Source organism: Onthophagus taurus, chromosome 3, assembly GCF_036711975.1.
Source record: "Onthophagus taurus isolate NC chromosome 3, IU_Otau_3.0, whole genome shotgun sequence".
In the NCBI taxonomy this organism is placed as follows: domain Eukaryota; kingdom Metazoa; phylum Arthropoda; class Insecta; order Coleoptera; family Scarabaeidae; genus Onthophagus; species Onthophagus taurus.
The window spans coordinates 22,364,061-22,385,251 of NC_091968.1; the positions used below are offsets into that span (position 1 = coordinate 22,364,061).

A 21,191-nucleotide genomic window follows, 5' to 3' on the forward strand; every position below is an offset into this window, starting at 1 on the left:
TTATTTTTATTAATTAATTTAATGGTTTTGAGAGAACTTGAATATACATTATAATCAAAAATTTCTTTTAGAATCAGTTCTAAAATTGAAGGGTTTATGACAGAATAAAAAAGTTTTAAAGAAATAACCTTTGTGAACACCCGTATAGTAGTGGTGGAACGGATATCCGGCCATTTTTTAGGATAGCTACCAAATATCCGGCTTTGGTCTGATATTAAAAACCTATTACTTAGTACTCCACCATTTACAGGAATTAGTATCTCTGTATATAATAATCAAGTTCAATCGTTGCAGTTTTTTCGCCGATTAAGTTTTAAAAATTCGTATAAAATCCACTTTTTGGAATATGAGTACGAAAATTCCCCAAAGTGTTAATAAGAGTGTCCTCTTTCCAATGAACCAACCCGTTTTGAAAAATAACTTTCAGTTTTTGAAAAAACAATATTTGAAGTTTTGATACAATTTTCGATGTTGCAATTTTCATCGATAATTTTAAAAATTCGCTATAAAATTAATTTCTTGAAGGATCCCTGTGGAAATATCACCAATTATTAATTAAAGTATCCTCTTTTTAATGCAGCAAGCCGTTTTGAAAAATCGCTTTTAGTTTTTGAGAAATAAATTTTTGAAATAATCGACGAATCTTGCAATTTTCGCCGATTAAGTTTTAAAAATTCGTATAAAATCCACTTCTAGGAATATGAGTACGAAAATTTCCCAAAGTGTTAATAAAGGTGTCCTCTTTCCAACGAACCAACCCGTTTTGAAAAATAACTTTTAGTTTTTGAGAAAACAATATTTGAAGTTTTGATAAAATTTTCGATGTTGCAAGAAGAAGAAGAAAACAATATTTATTTGGACTTATATCAAAATTATAACAATAAGAAATACGAAAAGAAATACATATATAAAATAAAATAAATATAAAAAAAGAGTCCAAAAGGGCTATAGACCTTAGTCTTCCTGCCCGTGATTTTGAGTTTGGTTTGGTTGTACTTGGGTCTTCTCAGTTGGGCCTTATTTTTTTAAGAAGTGTGAGCCGTGTTATGGGACAGCGGGTAAGGGAGAGGGGAGTGATGATGAAATTTTTTAGGGCGTTTTTGGGGAAGTTCATAGTTGCTTTAAGGGATAAGGATTGTAGACGGGAGTTTATAGGAGGAATCTTTGTAAGGTCGTACAAGAGTTCGTTGGAAGGGTTGAAAAGTGGGTTGTGAGGGTGTCTAATGCGAGTGATAATTCTCAGGGCTGCTCTCTCTGCTACTTCCAGATGGTACTGTGATCCTCTCGGCGCTTCAGTCATGATTAATGAGGCATATTCGATAATAGGTCGGCATATTGAGGTATATATGTGAGTAGCGCATTTGGTGGATATCCCTCGGCCTCTATATGAGAGTGAGCGGAAGTGTTTGGCGCGGTTTTTGACTTTCATTTTTACCTTGATGGCGTGGGTAGAGAATTTAAGGGTTCTATCCAAGGTAATGCCGAGGTAGTTACAAGTTGGTGATCCTGTGATAGGAGAAGATTGAATTATTATTGTGGGAGGAGCAACACGTATAGGGAGGAAGGGGATGAAGAATTGGGTTTTGGAAGGATTTATCAGGATACGCCATTTTCGGTACCATTCCTCTATGTTTTGGATGAGCGTCTGCAGTCTAAGGATTGATGATGGAATGTCTACATCATGTGCGACGAGAGTAGTATCATCGGCATAAAGCAGGGCGTAAGACATCGGATCGAAGACGTCTGGGTTGTCGTTGTAGATGTCATGGCAGTAGACGTTGTACAGTGCTGGCGAGATGGGAGAGCCTTGAGGGAGACCTTGTTGAGCGGTGAAACTGTGAGAGTAGTAGTTCTTCACTTTAACCAATGAGGAGCGGTCTGAAAGAAATTCTTTTAGCAGGTTAAGAAGATAAGATGGGATTTTCAACATAGCTAGCGCTTGTACAGTAGACCTCTGTGCCATACGGAGTCGAATGCCTTCCGAACATCCAGGAAGACTGTGACGGATTGTTGTTTTTGGAACCGTGCTACTTGGAAGTTTGAGACAAGCACTGCCAAGGGATGAGATGTAGATCTACCTTGTTGGAATCCAAATTGGTATGACGGAATCCTACTTGCAACAACATCGAGCAGCTTGTTCTTCAAGTGCACCTCGAAAAGCTTCCCCATTACGGGTAGCAATGAGATAGGACGGTAGTTCGCAGGGTCGGATAGAGAAGAATCTTTCTTGGGGATACATATGATTATAGAAGTCTTCCAATCTTGTGGGAAATGCTGGGTGGTAAGGCAATAGTTGTAAATTTTTCTTATGTAGGCGTGGATATCAAGATCCAGCTTCCTTAAGATTTCCCTTGAGATGTTGTCGTATCCAGGGGCTGTGTTGGTTCCTCTGTTAAGAAGTGTGAAGTATTCTTCTTCCTGCATGAGAGCATCTTGAGGTGTTTCGGACGAATTGGGAAAGGCGTGTTGGTACCAATTGTCTATTGTGTTTTTGTTGTGAGGGCAGAACAGGGCCTCATTGCTGAAGGAAAACACCCTCTCAAGGTATTCAGCGTGGATGTTTACTATTTTTTCCGGGCTAGAGTGTGAGCAGCCGTCCGTAGGGTCAATAAGCTCCTGGGTTTCTGGGGACTTTCGGTACCTCGAGAGTTTGCGGACTTCTTGCCAGTAGTTTTTACCCTTGGTTCTGTTGATTTTGTCACAGGCCTCCATGTATTTTTCGCTTCTGAATTGCTGCACTAGTTTTTGGATATTTTTATTAAGCTCGTTGAACATTCTTTTCAGAGCAGGCTCCTCATAGGATCTAAAATCGCGGTAGAGTCGTCTCTTTTCCTTAATCAAACAGAGAATAAATGGTGGCAGAGGAAAATTGTAATGTTTCTTGATGTTGGCAGGGCTCGCTTCATCCACCAAATTAAGCAAGCGTTTATTAAAGGTTGCGATAGACTCGGGTGTAATGACAGGGTTAGATTTCACATATTCTTTTATTGCTGCGTTCACTCTTTCCATATTACAAAGTTTATAGTTTTTGATCAGAGTAGGAGTTACTTTAGGTATTCGAGTGGTTGTATTAATGGAGATCACAAGACCCAGATGGTCAGAGCACAGATCTGGAATGACATTAACAGACGTGATGAGCGGTCTTATGTTGTTTGTGCAGAAGATTAAATCAGGCTTGGAGTTGGGATTATTTGCCATGACAAACGTCGGAGGTGTTACGATGCGCACAAAATTTGACATAGTCACAAATTGATTGATGTGTCTGTTTTTGGCTGGGTTTGGGTTAAAGTCACCGATTATTAGACAATTGTCGTACCGTGCAGCCATGTTAAATATTGTTTCCTCTATCTTGCTAAAAGGATGTATATAAACCAACAATATATGTATTCTTTCTGTGCCAATCATAAAAGTAAAATGGAGGGCGTTGTTTAATGGAGAATTTATTCTGGGAGGATTAGCTTTTCCAATTTGTAACGCAGGATCACCCATATTTTCGATGTTGCAATTTTCGTCCGATAATTTTCAAAATTCGCTATAAAATTAATTTCTGGAAGGATCCTTCTGGAAATATCACCAATTATTAATTAAAGTATCCTCTTTTTAATGCAACAAGCCATTTTAAAAAATCGCCTTTAGTTCTTGAGAAATAAATTTTTGAAACAATCGACAATTTTTTCAAATTTTGCAATTTTTCGCCGAATAAGTTTTAAAAATTCGTATAAAATCCACTTCTTGGAATATGAGTATGAAAATTTTCCAAAGTGTTATTAAGAGTGTCCTCTTTCCAATGAACCAACACCTTTTGAAAAATAACTTTTAGTTTTTGAGAAAACAACATTTGAAGTTTTGATAAAATTTTCGATGTTGCAATTTTCATCGATAACTTTCAAAATTCGCTATGAAATTAATTTCTTGAAGGATCTTTGTAGAAATATCACGAATTATTAATTAAAGTATCCTCTTTTTAATGCAAAAAGCCGTTTTGAAAAATCACTGTTAGTTCTTGAGAAATAAATTTTTGAAATAATCGACAATTTTTTCGAACTTTGCAATTTTCGAGTTAACTTAGAATATTAATAGAAGGCTTCTAATGACTTTCTGACATCTTTAAAAATCTTTATAACTGTATATTTATTTTTTTTTATTTTTATATTTATAGCTGTCGTTTAGCCTTTTGATAATTATAGAGATCATTAGAAATATTCTGAACACATTTTGACATCTTTAAATATCTTTATAACTGTCCAGAAAGCATTAAAATACATTTTGAAAATCATGATACTCATTGGAAAACTTCTGGACATTTTTGGATATGTTTTAAAATCATCTGGAAATATTTATAGCTGTCGTTTACCCTTTTGATAATTATAGAGATCATTAGAAATATTCTGAACACATTTTGACATCTTTAAATATCTTTATAACTGTCCAGAAAGCATTAAAATACATTTTGAAAATCATGATACTCATTGGAAAACTTCTGGACATTTTTGGACATGTTTTAAAATCATCTGGAAATATTTATAGCTGTCGTTTAACCTTTTGATAATTATAAAGATCATTAGAAATATTCTGAACACATTTCGACATCTTTAAATATCTTTTGAAAATCTTTATAATTATCCAGAAAGCTTTTAGACATTTTCTGATGACTATAAAAATCATTAGAAAGCTTGTGGATCTTTAAAAATATTCTGAAAATCTTTCTAACCGTCCAAAAGGAGGTTGGAGTCAGTTTAAGCTCCGCCCATCACTGTGACGTCAAGGCTTAGGTTGTCCATTATGGAGACCATTGGACTTTTGGACTTCTTTAAAGTCCCCTAGTTTATTACGAGAAGAAGAACTAACACTAGAACTAAAACTCATTCGGGCAATATTTATAGCTGACCAGAAAGCGTTTAGACGCTTTTTGATAATTATAGAGATCATTAGAAAGAGAACATTTTGACATCTTTAAAGATCTTCTGGAAATCTAAGAAATGAAGAAATTTACGTCAATTTTCTGTCAAATATGACAATTAATATTTTTTAAAATTAATTTAATGGTTTTGAGAGAACTTGAATATATGAAAATGTTTGAAAATTTCTCAACTTTGAAAGCCCATATCTCAGCCATTTATGGGTTTAAACATTTTTGTCCAGAAAGCATTTAGCTACTTTTTAATACTTATGAAAATCATTAGAACCGAAAATCATCAACCCTTGATGATATATTCAAAAATTTTCTTGAAGTTTTTAAATGTCTAGAAAGCGTTTAGATAATTTTTGTTAATTATGAAACAACTTAGAAAATCATTAGAAGGTTACTAATGACTTATGGACATCTTTAAAAATCTTCTAAAAATCTTTGTAACTGTCCACATAGCATTTAAATACATTTTGAAAATTATGATAATCATTAAAAAGCTTCTGGGCACTGTTGGACATCTTTTAAAATCGTCTGACATTATTTATATCTGTCCAGAAAGCGTATAGACACCTTTTCATAGTTATAGAGATCATTAGAAAGATTCTGGACACATTTTGACATCTTTGAAAATCTGCTAGAAATCTTTGTGATTGCCCAGAAAGCGTTTAGACACTTTCTGGCGACTGTACAAATCATTAGAAAGCTTGTGGACATCTTTAAAAATATTCTGGAAATCTTTATAACAGTCTAGCAAGCGTTTAGACATTATTTGATGATTATAGAGACAATTAAAAAGTTTCTGCACACTTTTGAACATCTTTAAAGTTCCCTAATTTATTACTAGAAGTAGAACTAACACTAAAACTAGAATCATTCGGGTAAAGCCGTCTTTTGAGACAGTGCTAAGTAGCGCTAGGTGGCACTAGATAACGTTAGGTTATAGTATATTTTTATTGGACTAAAACTTTAAAAATCTGGAGATATTTATAACTAGCATTTAGACACCTTTTGATAATTATGGCAATCATTAAAAAACTTCCGAGCACTTTTGGACATCTTTAAAAATCTTCTGGCAATCTTTATAGCTGTCCAGAAAGGGTTTAGATGCCTTTTGATAATAAATTATAAAGATAATTAAAAAGGTTTTGAACCCTTCTTGATATCTTTAAAAACCTTCTAGTAGTCTTTACATGTTCATGGAGGTATTTAGACAAATTTTTTTAATTATGAAATAACTTAGAAATGCCTGGTTAACTTAGAATATGATTAAAAAGATTCTGGACACTTCTTGACATCTCCAGAAATCTTCTAGAAATCTTTATAATTGCTCAGAAAACGTTTAGACACTTTTTGACAACTGTAAAGATCATTAGAAAGCTTCTGGACATCTTTAAAAATCTTCTGACAATTTTTATAACTGTCCAGAAAACGTTTAGACACTATTTGATAACTACAGAGATCATTAAAAAACATCTGTACACTATTGGACATTAAAGTCTTCAACTTTTTCTAACATAATGCATATCAGACGTTACCTTTTAATACTTTCTTAGCCTTTTTGAACATCTTCCCCATCATATATCGTCCTTGATATCAATAGACATAAGATCAGATGTCTCCTAAAATCGTTTTTCTTATCGGTTGAGGAAATTGAATTTCTTTAAGAAAGTTATCAGGAAATTGAAAAATTCTTCTAAATTAAATATAATTTATTATTACAATTAATTTATTAATTTATATAAAAACAATCCGAATGGAAATTGAATTGGAATTTCAATTTTTAGGTTATAAAATTTTTTTGACATTTAAACGTCAAATTTCACTTAATCAAATCTGACATTTCAGTGACGTTTAAATGTCAAATTTTTTTTTAAATTTAAATCAAGTACTTTTTATTTATCTTTAAAAACATAAACGAAAATCAGTGACTTGCCAAAAATTATTTATTTTATAATCTTATCGAAAATTATAAAGAGTCAATTTAAAACAAATCGGTTCATTTGTTAAACATTTATTTCCTCGATAACAACTTAAAATATCACAGTTTTATTTATAAACCAAACCAAACAAAATACTTCATTTAACTAGATAATTAGCACTTATTCTAAACTTTTAATGATAAGTTAAACAATTAATTTAATTCGATTTTAATTATGGCCAAAAAGATCCAGAAGCTATTTAATGATTTCCATTCCCATCAAAAGCTCTCTAAACGCTTTCTGGACAATTATGAACACTTCCAGAGTGATTTTGAAAATGTCAAACAATATCCAGAAACTTTCCAATGATTTTTATAATTATCATAAAGTGTCCAAATACTTTCTGGGCAGTTATAAAGATTTCTATTGGTTTTTAAAGTCCTGAAAAAGTGTCCAAACGCTTTCTAGGTAATTATAAAGACTTCCAGAAGATTTTTAACGATGTCAAAAAGTGTGCAAAATCTTTTTAATGATTTCTATCGTTATCAAAAAGCGTCTAAACGCTATCTGGAGAGTTATAGGGATTACCAGAAGGTTCTTACAGATGTCCAAAAGTGCCCAGCAGCTTTTTAATGATTTCCATAATTATCAAAAAGTGTCCAAATACTTTCTGAGCAATTATAAAGGTTGCCAGACGATTTTTGGAAACGTCAAAAAGGATCCAGAAGCTATTTAATGATTTCCATAGCATCAAAAGCTCTCTAAACGCTTTGTAGACAATTATGAATACTCCCAGAGAGATTTTGAAGATATCAAAGAGTATTCAAAAACTTTGTAATGATTCTTATAATTGTCAAAAAGTGTCTAAATACTTTCTGGACAATTATAACGATTTCCAGACGATTTTTGAAGACGTCAAAAAGGATCCAGAAGCTATTTAATGATTTCCATAGCCATCAAAAGCCGTCTAAACGCTTTCTAGACAATTATAAACACTCCCAGAGAGATATCAAAAAGTATTGAAAAGCTTTATAATAATTTTTATAATTATCAAAAAGTGTCCAAATACTTTCTGGACAGTTATAAAGATTACCAGACGATTTTTAAAGATGTCCAAAAGTGTCTAGAAGCTTTCTTTTGATTTTTAAATTCGTTAAAATGTGATCAATAGCTTTTTAGGTAATTATAAAGACTTCCAGCAGATTTTTAAAGATGACCAGAAGTGTCTGGAAGGTTTCTTTATATTTTTATAGTCGTCAAAAAGTGTCCAAACGCTTTTTAGGTAATTATAAAGACTTCCAGAAGATTTTTAAAGATGTCCAGAAGTATCTAGAAGGTTTCTATTGATTTTTGTAGTCGTCAAAAAGTGTCTAAACACTTTTTAAGTAATCATAAAAAGAACCAGAAGATTTTTAAAGATATCCAGAAGTGTCTAGAAGCTTTGTATTGATTTTTATAGTTGTCAAAAAGTCTCTAAACGCTTCTTAGTTAATTATAAAGACTTCCAGAAGATTTTAAAGACGTCCAGAAGTGTCTAGAATGTTTCTATTCATTTTTATGATCCTCAAGAAGTCTCTAAATGCTTTTTAGATAATTATAAAGACAACCAAAGGATTTCTAAAGATGTCCAGAAGTGTCTAGAAGCTTTCTATTGATTTTTATAGTTGTCAAAATGACTCTAAACGCTTCTTATGTAATTATAAAGACTTCCAGAAGATTTTTAAAGATGTCCAGAAGTGCCTAGAAGGTTTCTATTGATTTTTATAGTCGTCAGAAAGTGTCCAAACGCTTATTGACTAATTATAAAGACTTCCAGAGGATTTTTAGAGATGTCCAAAAGTGTCTAAAAGCTTTCTATTGATTTTTATAGCCATCCAAAAGTGTCCAAACGCTTTTTAGGTGATTATAAAGACTTCCAGATGATTTCTAAAGATGTCCAGAAGTGACTAGAAGCTTTCTATTGATTTTTGTAGTCGTTAAAAAGTATTCAAACGCTTTTTAGATAATTATAATGACGTCCAAAAGAGTTTTAAGGATGTCTAAAAGATATCTATTGATTTTTATAGTTGTCAAAAAGTCTCTAAACGCTTCTTAGATAATTATAAAAACATCCAGATGATTTTTAAAGATGTTCAGAAGTGGCTAGAAGCTTTCTATTGATTTTTAAAGTCGCTAAAAAGTGTTCAAACCTTTTTTAAGTAATTATAAAGATTTCCAGAAGATTTTTGAAGCTGTCCAGAAATGTTTAGAAGCTTGCTATTGTTTTTTATAGCCATCAAAAAGTGTGTAAACGCTTTTTAGATAATTATAAAGACTACCATATAATTGTTAAAGATGTCCAGAAGTGTCTAGAAGGTTTCTATTGATTTGTATAGTCGTCAAAAATTGTCTAAACGCTTTTTAGATAATTATAAAGACGTCCAGAAGAGTTTTAAAGATGTCCAGAAGTGTCTAGAAGCTTGCTATTCATTTTTATAGCCATTAAAAAGTGTCCAAACGCGTCTTAGGTAATTATAAAGACTTCCAGATGATTTCTAAAGATGTCCCGAAGTGTCTAAAAGCTCTCTATTGATTTTTATGGCCATCAAAAAGTGCCCAAACGCTTTTTAGGTAATTATAAAGACGTCTAGAAGAGTTTTAAAGATGTCCAGAAGCGTTTAAAAGCTTTCTTTCTATTGATTTTTATAGCCATCAAAAAGTGTCTAAACGCTTTTTAGGTAATTATAAAGACGTCTAGAAGAGTTTTAAAGATGTCCAGAAGTGTCTAGAATCTTTGTATTGATTTTTATAGTCGTCAAAAAGTGTCCAAACGCTTTTTATGTAATTAAAAAGTCTTCCAGAGGATTTTTGAAGCTGTCAAAAACTCTCCAGAATCTTTCTAATTATTTCAAATCAAACAAAATACTTCATTTAACTAGATAATTAGCACTTATTTTAAACTTTTTTTAATGATAAGTTAAAAAATTAATTTAATTCGATTTTAATTAGGATTTATGACGGTGGGGGTATCCACCCCCCAAATCTTCGTTCTAATTCTTCAGCAACCGATAAACAAACAGCGTCCCTATTTGGGTTGGCAACAACCTGCAATATTTAAATGACGTTTCAATTTATTAAATCATTTTTTGTTAATTAATTCACCTGAATCCCAATTGGAAGTCCTTTTTCATTCAAACCCAAAGGAACGTGAGTCGATGGAAAGCCAAAAATGTTAAAAGCCATCGTATAAGCTAATCCGGTTACGTTGAACATCGTCGCTTTGTGTTGAAAAGCGGAAGTATGAAGAGTTGGATACAAAAATACTCCGTTATCACCCAAAGCGTTCTAAAAAACATTTTTTAATTGGATTTAATTAAAGGAGAATTTACTTACAGTGAATTTCGTTTTGAATTCATCAACTTTTTGTTGGAAATAGGTGGTGTTTTGTGTAAATAATAATTCTTGAATCGTGTGGAAAATGTTATACAATAAGCTGTTGTAGTTCAATTTTGATTTGTTCAAGAAAAACTTGAAAACTTCAGAAAAGAAATTGTATCGTATGCTTGGATCATTTTGATCAACCAATAAATCTGGTTTATTTCCAACATCACCAAAGCACATAACACTCAAATCTAAAGTTTCCGAAAGTTCCAAAAACTTTGTATCGCTGATTTTCGCCTGACATCTTCCACCTAAATGTTCGACGCATTTCAACAAAGCTTTCCTGATACACTTATCGACTGGATTAACAAAATTAACGTTCATATCTTCTAGATAAAAAACGGTGATATCTGTCATTTTAACTTTTTCGCTGACGTTAATATCTTCTTTAGCTAAAATTGATAACATCAAACGCAGATCTTCTGCGTATCTCGCCATTGGGCCAAGAACTAAATATCTCGAGAATTTTTCATCTTCAACTAAAGGGTGATGACCTTGAATTGGAACTAACGCTGATGTTGGTTTATGGCCGAAAATTCCATTAAATAATGATGGGATTCTTATTGACCCACCCACATCGGAACCTAACCCGATTAATGAACACCCCGCGCCGAGTAAAGCACCCTAAATTAAATTAAAAGGGTTAAAGTTTTATTTTGGAAATTTTTTTTGATTTACCTCTCCACCGGAAGAACCACCACATGTATAATTAGTGTTGTATGGGTTGCTACAAACTCCTGATATTAAATTATCGCATTCCATCCCGAAACATGTTTCTGGTGTATTTGAAACTAAAAGCGGGATTGCTCCTGATGATCTTAATCTTCTTACTGCTTCTCCATCCGAATCTGCAATCATTCCTTCTCTGGTTCTTATCCCAACTGAAAATATCATTCCTAAAAGAAAATGGGTTTGATTTGTTTTTTAATTAAGAAGTTATTACGGTTAAACCTCGATGTAACGGATTAATATGTCTAAATACTTTCTGGGCAGCTGTAAAGATTGCCAGAAACATTTTAATGATTTCCATAATTATCAAAAAATGTCTAAATGTTTTTTGGACTTTCTGGACAGTTATAAAGATGTTCAAAAGATTTCTATTGACTTCCAGAAAATTTTTAAACATGTCAAAAAGTGTCCAGAATCTTATTAATGATTTCTATAATTATCAAAAAGCGTCTAAACGCTCTCTAGACAGTTATAAAGATTGCCAAAAAGTTTTTACAGATGTCCAAAGGTGCCCAGCAGCTTTTTAATGATTTCCATAATTATCAAAAAGTAACCAAATACTTTCTGAACAATTATAAAGATTGCCAGAAGATTTTTGTAGATGTCCGGAAGTGTCTAGAAGCTTTTTATTGCCTTTTAAAGTCGTTAAAGTGTATTCAAGCGCTTTTTAGGTAATTATAAAGACTTCCAGAAGATTTTTAAATATGTCAAAAAGTGTCCAGAATCTTTTTAATGATTTCTATAATTATCAAAAAGCGGCTAAGCGCTCTCTAGATAGCTATAAAGATTTCAAAAAGGTTGTTACAAATGTCCAAAAGTGTCCAACAGCTTTTTAATGATTTCCATAATTATCAAAAAGCGTCCAAATACTTTCTGGACAATTATAAAGATTTCCAGGCGATTTTTGAAGACATCAAAAAGCAACCAGAAGCTATTTAATGATTTCGACAGCCATCAAAAACTCTCTAAACGCTTTCTAGACAATTATGAACACTCCCAGAAAGATTTTGAAAATATCAAAAAGTATTTAGAAACTTTCCAATGATTTTTATAATTATCGAAAAGTATCCAAATACTTTCTGGACAGATATAAAGATTGCCAGAACGTTCTTAAAGATGTCCAGAAGTGTGTAGAAGCTTACTATTGAGTTTTATTGTCGTCGAAAAATGTCTAAACGTAATTATAAAGACTTCCAGAAGATTTTTAAAGATGTCTGGAAGTATCTAGAAGCTCTCTTTTGCTTTTTAAATAACGTCGTTAAAAAGTGTTCAAACGCTTTTTAGGTAATTAGAAAGACTTCCAGAAGATTTTTAAATATATCAAAAAATGTCCAGAATCTCTTTAATGACTTCTATAATTATCAAAATGCGTCTAAACGCTCTCTAGATAGCTATAAAGATTTCCAGAAGGTTGTTACAGATGTCCAAAAGTGCCCAGCAGCTTTTTAATGATTTCCATAATTATCAAAAAGTGTCCAAATACTTTCTGGACAATTATAAAGATTTCCAGACGATTTTTGAAGACTTCAAAAAGGATCCAGAATCTATTTAATGATTTCGATAGCCATCAAAATCGCTCTAAACGCTTTCTAGACAATCATGAACAATCCCAGAAGATTTTTGAAAATGTCCGGAAGTGTCTAGAAGCTTACTATTGATTTTTATAGTCGTCAAAAAGTGTCCAAACGCTTTTTAAGTAATTATAACGATATCCAGAAGATTTTTCAACATGTCCAAAAGTATCTAGAAGCTTTCTATTGCTTTTTAAAGTCGTTAAAAAGTGTTCAAACGCATTTTAGGTAATTACAAAGACATTCAGAATCTTTTTGATGATTTCTATAATTATTAAAATGCGTCTAAACCCTCTGCAGATAGCTATAAAGATTTCTAGAAGGTTGCTACAGATGTTCAAAAGTGCCGAGCAGCTTTTTAATGATTTCCATAATTATCAAAAAGTGTCCAAATACTTTCTGGACAATTATAAAGAGTTCCAGAAGCTTTTTAAAGATGTCTAAAAGTGTCTAGAAGCTTTGTATTGATTATTATAGTCGTCAAAAAGTCTCTAAACGCTTTTTAGGTAATTATAAAGACTTCTAGAAGATTTTTAAAGATGTCCAGAAGCGTCTGGAAGGATTCTATTGATTCTTATAGACGTTAAAAAGTCTTTAAACGCTTCTTAGGTCATTATAAAAACTTAAGGAAGACTTTTAAAGATGCCCAGAAGTATCTAGAATGTTTCTATTGGTTTTTATAATTGTCAAAATATCTCTAAACACTTTTTAAGTAACTATAAAGACCTCCAGGAGTGTTTAAAAGTTATCTATTGCTTTTAAAAATCGATAAAAAGTGTTCAAACGCGTTTTAGGTAATTATAGGGACTTCCAGAAGATTTTTAAAGATGCCAAAAAGTCTTTAGAAGGTTTCTAATAATATTCTAAGTTAGCTATGCATTCCTAAGTTGTTCCATAATTAATAAAAATTCTCTAAAGTCTTCCTGGACATTTATAAAGACTTCCAGAATATTTTTAAAGATGTCCAAAAGTGTCTAGAAGCTTTCTATTGATTTTTATAGCCATTAAAAAGTGTCCAAACGCTTCTTAGGTAATTATAGAGACATCCAGAAGGTTTTTAAAGATGTCCAGAAGTGTCTAGAAGCTTTCTATTGATTTTTATAGCCATTAGAAAGTGTCCAAACGCTTCTTAGGTAATTATAGAGACATCCAGAAGGTTTACCAAAAGATTTTTAAAGATGTCTAGATGCTTCTTAATGATTCAAAAAGCGTTTAAACGCTTCCAAAAGGTTTAAAAGGCAACTATAAAGATTGCCTGAAGATTTTTAAAAATGATCAAACGTGTCTACAAGCTTTTTAATGATATCCATAATTATATAAAAGTATGTAAACGCCTCCTAATCATTTATAAATATTTCCATGCGATTTTTGAAGACGTCATTATGTTACCAAAAGGTTTCTAATTATTTCCATATTCATCAAAAGCTGTCTGTATGCTTTCTGGACATTTATGAACACTTCCAGACGGCTTCTGAAGATGTCAAAAAGTAACCAGAAGTTTTCCAATGATTTCTGTAATTATCAAAAGTGTCTAAGTGTCTTTCTAGACAGTTTTAAATATTTCCAGAAGATTTAAAAAGATATCCGAAAGTGTTTAGAAGCTTTCCAATGATTTTCATAATCATTAAAAGCTGTCTGAACCTATTCTGGACATTTATCAACACTTTCGAGGGTTTCTAAAGATGTCTAAAAGTAAACAAAAGCTTTCCAATGATTGCTATAATTATCAAAATGTGTCTGGACAGTTATAAAATTATCCAGATGATTTTTGAATACAACAAAAAGTGTCTAGAAACTCTCTAATGATATCCTAAGTCAACCAGACGTTTCTGCAGTGTTCCCTAATTATTTATAGACATTTATAAAGACTTCGAGAAGATTTTTTAAGATGTCCAATAGTGTCCAGAAGCTTTTTAATGATTTCCATAATTATCAAAAAGTGTCTAAATGCCTTCTAGACAATTATAAAGATTGCCAGAAGATTTTTGAATACGTCTAAAAATCTCTAGAAGCTTTTTAATGATATCCCAAATCAACCAAGCATTTTTAATGTCCGCTATATCGAGGTTTTACTGTAATTTTAATATTAACCTTTAACTTTACACGCTTCTTTAACAGTAACAGGAATTCCAAGTAGCGGAAATCTTTTTTCGATTTCCTCCACATTTAAAGCATTCGTATTGAGCCACTCATCAATAATTCTTGCTTCTTCCAAAGCTTCTTGAAATCTCTCATCAACGACAGCGTTTAAAACTTTATTAACCTCAATAATTCTATTTATGTATCTTGTAATAACTTCTTCACAACTAATCTAAACACGTTAAAAATAAGAAATCAATTAATAAAGTAGATTGTAACTTACTTCTTTATTTCGAATCATTAAAGATAATTTTTTAGCGCTAATTCGAAAGATGTCATGGTCGATGGGGGGAATTTTTTGAGTTTTCCTCCAAGATAATATCCAAAAAACTGGAAAAGCAACTTTACTACTTGCTACAGCTAACAAACCACCCGTTCTTATTGCAAAACTATGCCATTTAGCCCAAATGTATGGATCAAAATTAATGTCCATCATTTTTTAATTTATTTTAAATTTAGTGATGAGTCAGTTAACTTTAGGAAAGATGTAAATGTTAGATACATGTTCCTCCGGATTATATAGGCAAGGCCAAGAAGATAAACAACCTCGTGCAGAAAGAAAAAACATAAATATTGAAGGAAGTAAATTATTTATCGAATAGTTTGGAAATGTTTATTAATAAATAAATCTTTCTATTTTTCTTAAATTACTAAAAAAAGTCTGAACTTTATCGTTAAAAACTCTTATGACGCATTTAACGGAACGAAAAAGATAATTTTGTAAACAAGAACTCGAGGTTTTATTATTTTTACTACGATTTTGCCGATTCGATAACAAACTGAAAAGATAAAACAAAATAACTAAGATTACTTGCTGACGTTTATCGACGTTTTATTATTGTACTTATTTGTTTTCTTATTCTATCATTTAGATTTGCATTTTTTTTTAGATTTAGAATTAAACCGATGGCACGTGAATGATAAAGATAAATTTATTTAAAATTATCCAAGTCTTTTTAGTATCATTTTAGTGTGTAAAAAGCTTTGTTTACCACATTATCGCGAAAACAGCACGTTTGTAACACACATCTGCTCTGAAAACGATGATAACCTTTTCAGTTATAAAATATTTATATCCGATAAAGAATAAATTGTTTGCTTTATTATGGTCGTTATCTGTTATTGTCAATTTTATTTATATAATATTTATTTTAAATCGATTTATTTTTCTTTTTTTAGCAATCTTCACTTCATTGAAATAACGCCCTAAAATAACCAGGTGAGTCTTTATTTTAATTTAATTTATTTTAATAATTTATATAACATTATGAATCAATGAATAATTTGATTCTATTTTAAATTACTACAGGTTCTGATCAATGTTTTGATAATTGAGCTACACTAATTTTAACATGTAACTCTGCTTTTTACTCACTTCACTACACTAGCTCGATGGGTTTAGTCCCCCTCTTCTACCTTAGTAGTATAATAATGAGAGATCTGCAGCGGAAGTTAATCCCCCAAATCCGCTTGTGACCTCAATTTTGACATATTTGTAATCTTCATTAAAAATCCTTTAAAATGAGTCCAAACTCGACATATTTAACTTTAATATTAACGGAAATACAATCACTTCCGGTTTGAAACGTCAACGTCAATTTTGACATATTTGTCATCTTCATTAAAAAACCTTTAAAATGATACCAACCTTAATTTTTTATTTTTTATTATATTTTTGTTTTTGTGACATACATGAAGACATTTTATAAAAATTAAGAATATGTCAAAATGACATTGACATTTCAAACCGGAAGTTGCTTACATCTCGAGTAATATTTTAATTAAACGTATCATGTTGGGACTCATTTTAAAGGATTCTTCACGACGATTACAAATATGTTAAAATTGACGTTGACATTCTTAACCGGAAGTTGATCATAACTTGATTAATATTGAAGATAAATATGTCGTGTTTGTACTCATTTTAAAGGATTTTTAATGAAGATTATAAATATGTCAAAATTGAGGTTGACATTTTAAACCTGAAGTTAGTTATCATATAATAGACAAATGGACAACTTCACGGTGTTCTTTCATGATGTATTCTTTATTAAAAAAAACCTTTAAAATGAATCCAAACGTGATGCATTTATCCCAAAAAAACAAAAAGTTCGAACTTTTAATTTTGACATATTTGTCAACTTCATAAGAAATCCTTTAAAATGAGTCCAAACTCGACATATTTAACTTTAATATTAACGGAAATACAATCACTTCCGGTTTGAAACGTCAACGTCAATTTTGACATATTTCTCATCTTCGTTAAAAAAACCTTTAAAATGATACCAACCTTAATTTTTTATTTTTTATTATATTTTTGTTTTTGTGACATACATGAAGACATTTTATAAAAATTAAGAATATGTCAAAATGACATTGACATTTCAAACCGGAAGTTGCTTACATCTCGAGTAATATTTTAATTAAACGTATCATGTTTGGACTCATTTTAAAGGATTTTTCACGACGATTACAAATATGTCAAAATTGACATTCTTAACCGGAAGTTGATCATCACTTCATTAATATTAAAGATAAATATGTCGTGTTTGTACTCATTTTAAAGGATTTTTAATGAAGATTATAAATATGTCAAAATTGAGGTTGACATTTTAAACCTGAAGTTAGTTATCATATAATAGACAAATGGACAACTTCACGGTGTTCTTTCATGACGTACTCTTTATTCAAAAAACCTTTAAAATGAATCCAAACATGATGGACTCAAAAAGCCAAAAAGTTCGAACTTTCAACTTTTAATTTTGACATATTTGTCAACTTCATAAAAAATCCTTTAAAATGTGTCCAAACTCGACATATTTAACTTTGATACTAGTGGAGATACAATCACTTCCGGTTTGAAACGTCAATTTTGACATATTTGTCATCTTCATTAAGAAACCTTTATAATGAGTCCAAAGATGACGCACTTCTCTCAAGAAACAAAAAAGTTAGAATAAAAAACATCAAACCAGAAGTTAGCAACAATGAAGATAGCAATTTAATTTTTAAATATTAATACCAACCTTAATTATTGATTTTGTTTAATTATATTTTTGTTTTTGTGACAAATATTAAGACATTTTATAAAAATTAAGAATATGTCAAAATGACATTGACATTTAAAACCGGAAGTTGCTTATATCTCGAGTAATATTTTAATTAAACGTATCATGTTTGGACTCATTTTAAAGGATTTTTCACGACGATTACAAATATGTCAAAATTGACGTTGATGTTCTTAACCGGAAGTTGACCATAACTTCATTAATATTGAAGATAAATATGTCGTGTTTGTACTCATTTTAAAGGATTTTTAATGAAGATTATAAATATGTCAAAATTGAGGTTGATATTTTAAACCTGAAGTTAGTTATCATATAATAGACAAATGGACAACTTCACGGTGTCCTTTCATGATGTATTCTTTATTAAAAAAAAAACTTTAAAATGAATCCAAACATGGTGCGTTTATCTCAAAAAGCCATATTTTGACATATGTGTCAACTTCATAAAAAATCCTTTAAAATGAGTTTTAACATGTAACACAACTACACTGCTTTTTACTCATTTCACTACACTAGCTCGGAGGGTTTAGTCCTCCTCTTCAACCTTAGTACTATAATAATGAGAGTTCTACAGCTGAAGTTATCTCCCTGTGACGTCACGCTCCAATGTTATAAGTATAGGGAGCGTTGCCAACCTTAAGTTGGGAAAAAAATTAGGTTGGTATTGAAAAAGTAACTAGATCTGGTAACTTAAAAAAAAATTATTATTGCGGCGTGGCTGATAGAAATAAATAAAAATAATATATTTCTTTAAAACAATAACAATTTCTTTTCTTCAATTTTTTAATATATTTAAACATATTAAAGACACTGAACCTCTGATGATCGAAGATGCACCTTTCATCGGTGTGGTTGTTGTAGGTTGATCTTGGTTTGTGGAGGTTGCTCCTTTCTTAGGATTTTTAAGTTTAAAACTTACTTTAGCATCTTTAAGACCTTCCACCATAGGTTTTGAACCAATACTAACTGTCTTAAGTCATCATGAGTCGTTGATCATGATGTCCTGCGATTTTGGTTAACACTGGTTTTTGATTAACTGTTTCTTCTTAAATATTGACTTGATTTTGTTGGTGTTTAAATAAAGAACGATTTCTCTTAACTATATTATTATTAGGGTTTCTTATAAAACTCGTTACAGAACTATTTCTAAGAACGCTTCGCTTCGGTGAATCGGTCGGTAATGTAGTTAACTTAAAATATATTACATATGTCCTAACGGTCACTTACTCTAACATCTCTATTTCAAGGTCCTTATGGAGATCACAGTGCCGAAAGTGCCAAGGTGCATCGACTTTGTCTCTCAGTGCTTTGTTTTGTAGTCGTTGAATGATTGAAATTGTAGGTCGTATAACCATACTAGCTTTAGTACTTGCTTATAAAGGAGCAGTTTATTGTGGATGGACAACTTGGAGTTCCATGCAAGCAACCAGTACATTTTTCTATGTTTTAGATTAAATTTGATGAAATTCTCCATATTTCTCTAATATAATAAAATATGATGTAGGTAAAAGTAAAAACTTTTTGAGAAATACTAAAATGTTTAATTCAATTCAAGCAGACATGTTTCGAAACTAATGTTTCATCTTCAGTACTTAGAATATTATACAAAATAATGGAAAAATATTTTATTAGTAGGTGGGGTTTAGGAATGGATCTAAATTTCTTTCAATTTAATTTACAAACAAAAAATTAATTTAACAAAATCAAAAAATTCAATATTTTAGTTAAAATCTTGGAACATATATATGTTACCTTCCAAGATTTTAACTAAAATATTAAATTTTTGTATGTGTGTCGTTGGTTAATTCTCTCAGGTAGCTTCCTACTGAATAATCTTTGGTGCGCTGTATTTCTCTGTTTAATTGTTGAGTAGCATTGTTCAGGGCTGTTTTGTTTCTTATTTCTTATTATGAAATTAATTCCTTAATTTCTTTGGAATAATTATTGCCCAGCTGTACTTCTGTATGTAACTGTACCTCAGTTCTGAATGGTGTAAATGCTTTAGATTATCTCTTCCAATCGTCCGTTTATTAACTACTCTATGTAGAGCTTCTCTTTTAATTATGGTGGCACTTAAAGTAAGAAGTATGGGAAAGTGATCTGAGCTCATATCCCATGCTTCTTCAACCTGAATGTATATTTTTAAAACATATATTTATTTTAAAACAAATTATTTGTAATTTTTAGTATTTAATGTATCTCAACAAAGACTTCTTCGGAAATCATCATATCTTTTTACAAAATCAAACAATTTGGTACACTTACTTAAGTTTTACTAGTTATTAAGTTAAAATTATTAAGTTTAAATAAGTGCCATTTACAATGACAATTAATTGACAGATTGCAAACTTAACCTCCCATAATTTGTTCTGTTTTATTTAAACATACCTTTATCTTTATCCTCTTTATTTGTTATTATCAATATTTTGAATTATACTGATATAATATTTATTTTAAAACGGTTTATTATTAATTTTTAGCATATAATCCATCTCAACAAAATCTTCTTTGGAAATTATGACCTCATCATTGAAATAATCCCTAAAATAACCAGGTGAGTCTTTATTTTAATTATCTTATTACAAAATCAAACAATTTGATACACTTAGTTAAGTTTTATTATTTATTAAGATAAAATTATTAAGCTTAAATAAGTGACATTTACAATGACAATTGACAGATTGCAAACTTAACCTCACATAATTTGTTGTGTTTTATTTAAACATACCTTTACCTTTATCCTCTTTATTTGTTATTATCAATATTTTGAATTATACTGATATAATATTTATTTTAAAACGATTTATTTTTAATTTTTAGCATATAATCCATCTCAACAAAATCTTCTTTGGAAATTATGACCTCATCATTGAAATAGCCCCTAAAATAACCAGGTGAGTCTTTATTTTAATTATGTTATTACAAAATGAAATAATTTGACTCACTTAGTTAAGTTTTATTAATTATTAAGTTAAAATTATTAAGTTTAAATAAGTGACATTTACAATGACAATTAATTGACAGATTGCAAACTTAACCTCACGTAATTTGTTCTGTTTTATTTAAACATACCTTTATCTTTATCCTCTTTATTTGTTATTGTCAATGTTTTGAATTAAACTGATATAATATTTATTTTAAAACGATTTATTTTTAATTTTTAGCATGCAATCCAAACCAATAAAAACTTCCTTGGAAATCATCACCTCATCATAGAATAACTCCCTAAAACAACCAGGTGAGTGCTTATTTTAATTTTCTTACTATAAAATCAAACAATTTGATACATTTAATTGAGTCTTACCTTTATTAAATTTAAATTGCAATTAATTGACTTACTAAACTTAACCTTACATATTTCACTAGCGCCATCTTTGAAATCACGCTCTAAATAACTTTTAAAATAATAATTATAACAAATTTAGTTGTTCAAATT

General features: G+C 30.6%; 2 protein-coding genes across 3 annotated transcripts in view; one reads left to right on the plus strand and one right to left on the minus strand.

Moving 5' to 3' along the window:
- The window catches only part of LOC111420266 (transmembrane protein fates-shifted), a 62,896-nt gene that overhangs the window by 4,289 nt on the left and 37,416 nt on the right, over window positions 1-21,191 (plus strand). Inside the window, exons 3-6 of the transcript XR_011640105.1 lie at window positions 15,867-15,906; window positions 20,236-20,309; window positions 20,576-20,649; window positions 20,920-20,993. The gene's annotated coding sequence lies outside the window, so the exon portion shown is untranslated. The remainder of the gene's footprint in view (window positions 1-15,866; window positions 15,907-20,235; window positions 20,310-20,575; window positions 20,650-20,919; window positions 20,994-21,191) is intronic.
- Window positions 6,905-15,247, minus strand: LOC111420263 (fatty-acid amide hydrolase 2-like). Of its 2 annotated transcripts, none has more exons than XM_023053218.2 (6): window positions 14,911-15,247; window positions 14,640-14,859; window positions 10,927-11,039; window positions 10,201-10,872; window positions 9,970-10,152; window positions 6,905-9,912 (listed from the first exon to the last, which is right to left on the minus strand). In XM_023053218.2, the coding sequence occupies exons 1-6, from the start codon at window positions 15,121-15,123 to the stop codon at window positions 9,820-9,822; spliced, it is 1,494 nt and encodes a 497-aa protein (XP_022908986.2). In that variant the 5' UTR covers window positions 15,124-15,247; the 3' UTR covers window positions 6,905-9,819. The 2 variants fall into 2 exon arrangements, with proteins under 2 accessions (XP_022908986.2, XP_022908985.2); XM_023053217.2 differs by having other exon boundaries at window positions 10,927-11,144; window positions 14,911-15,246.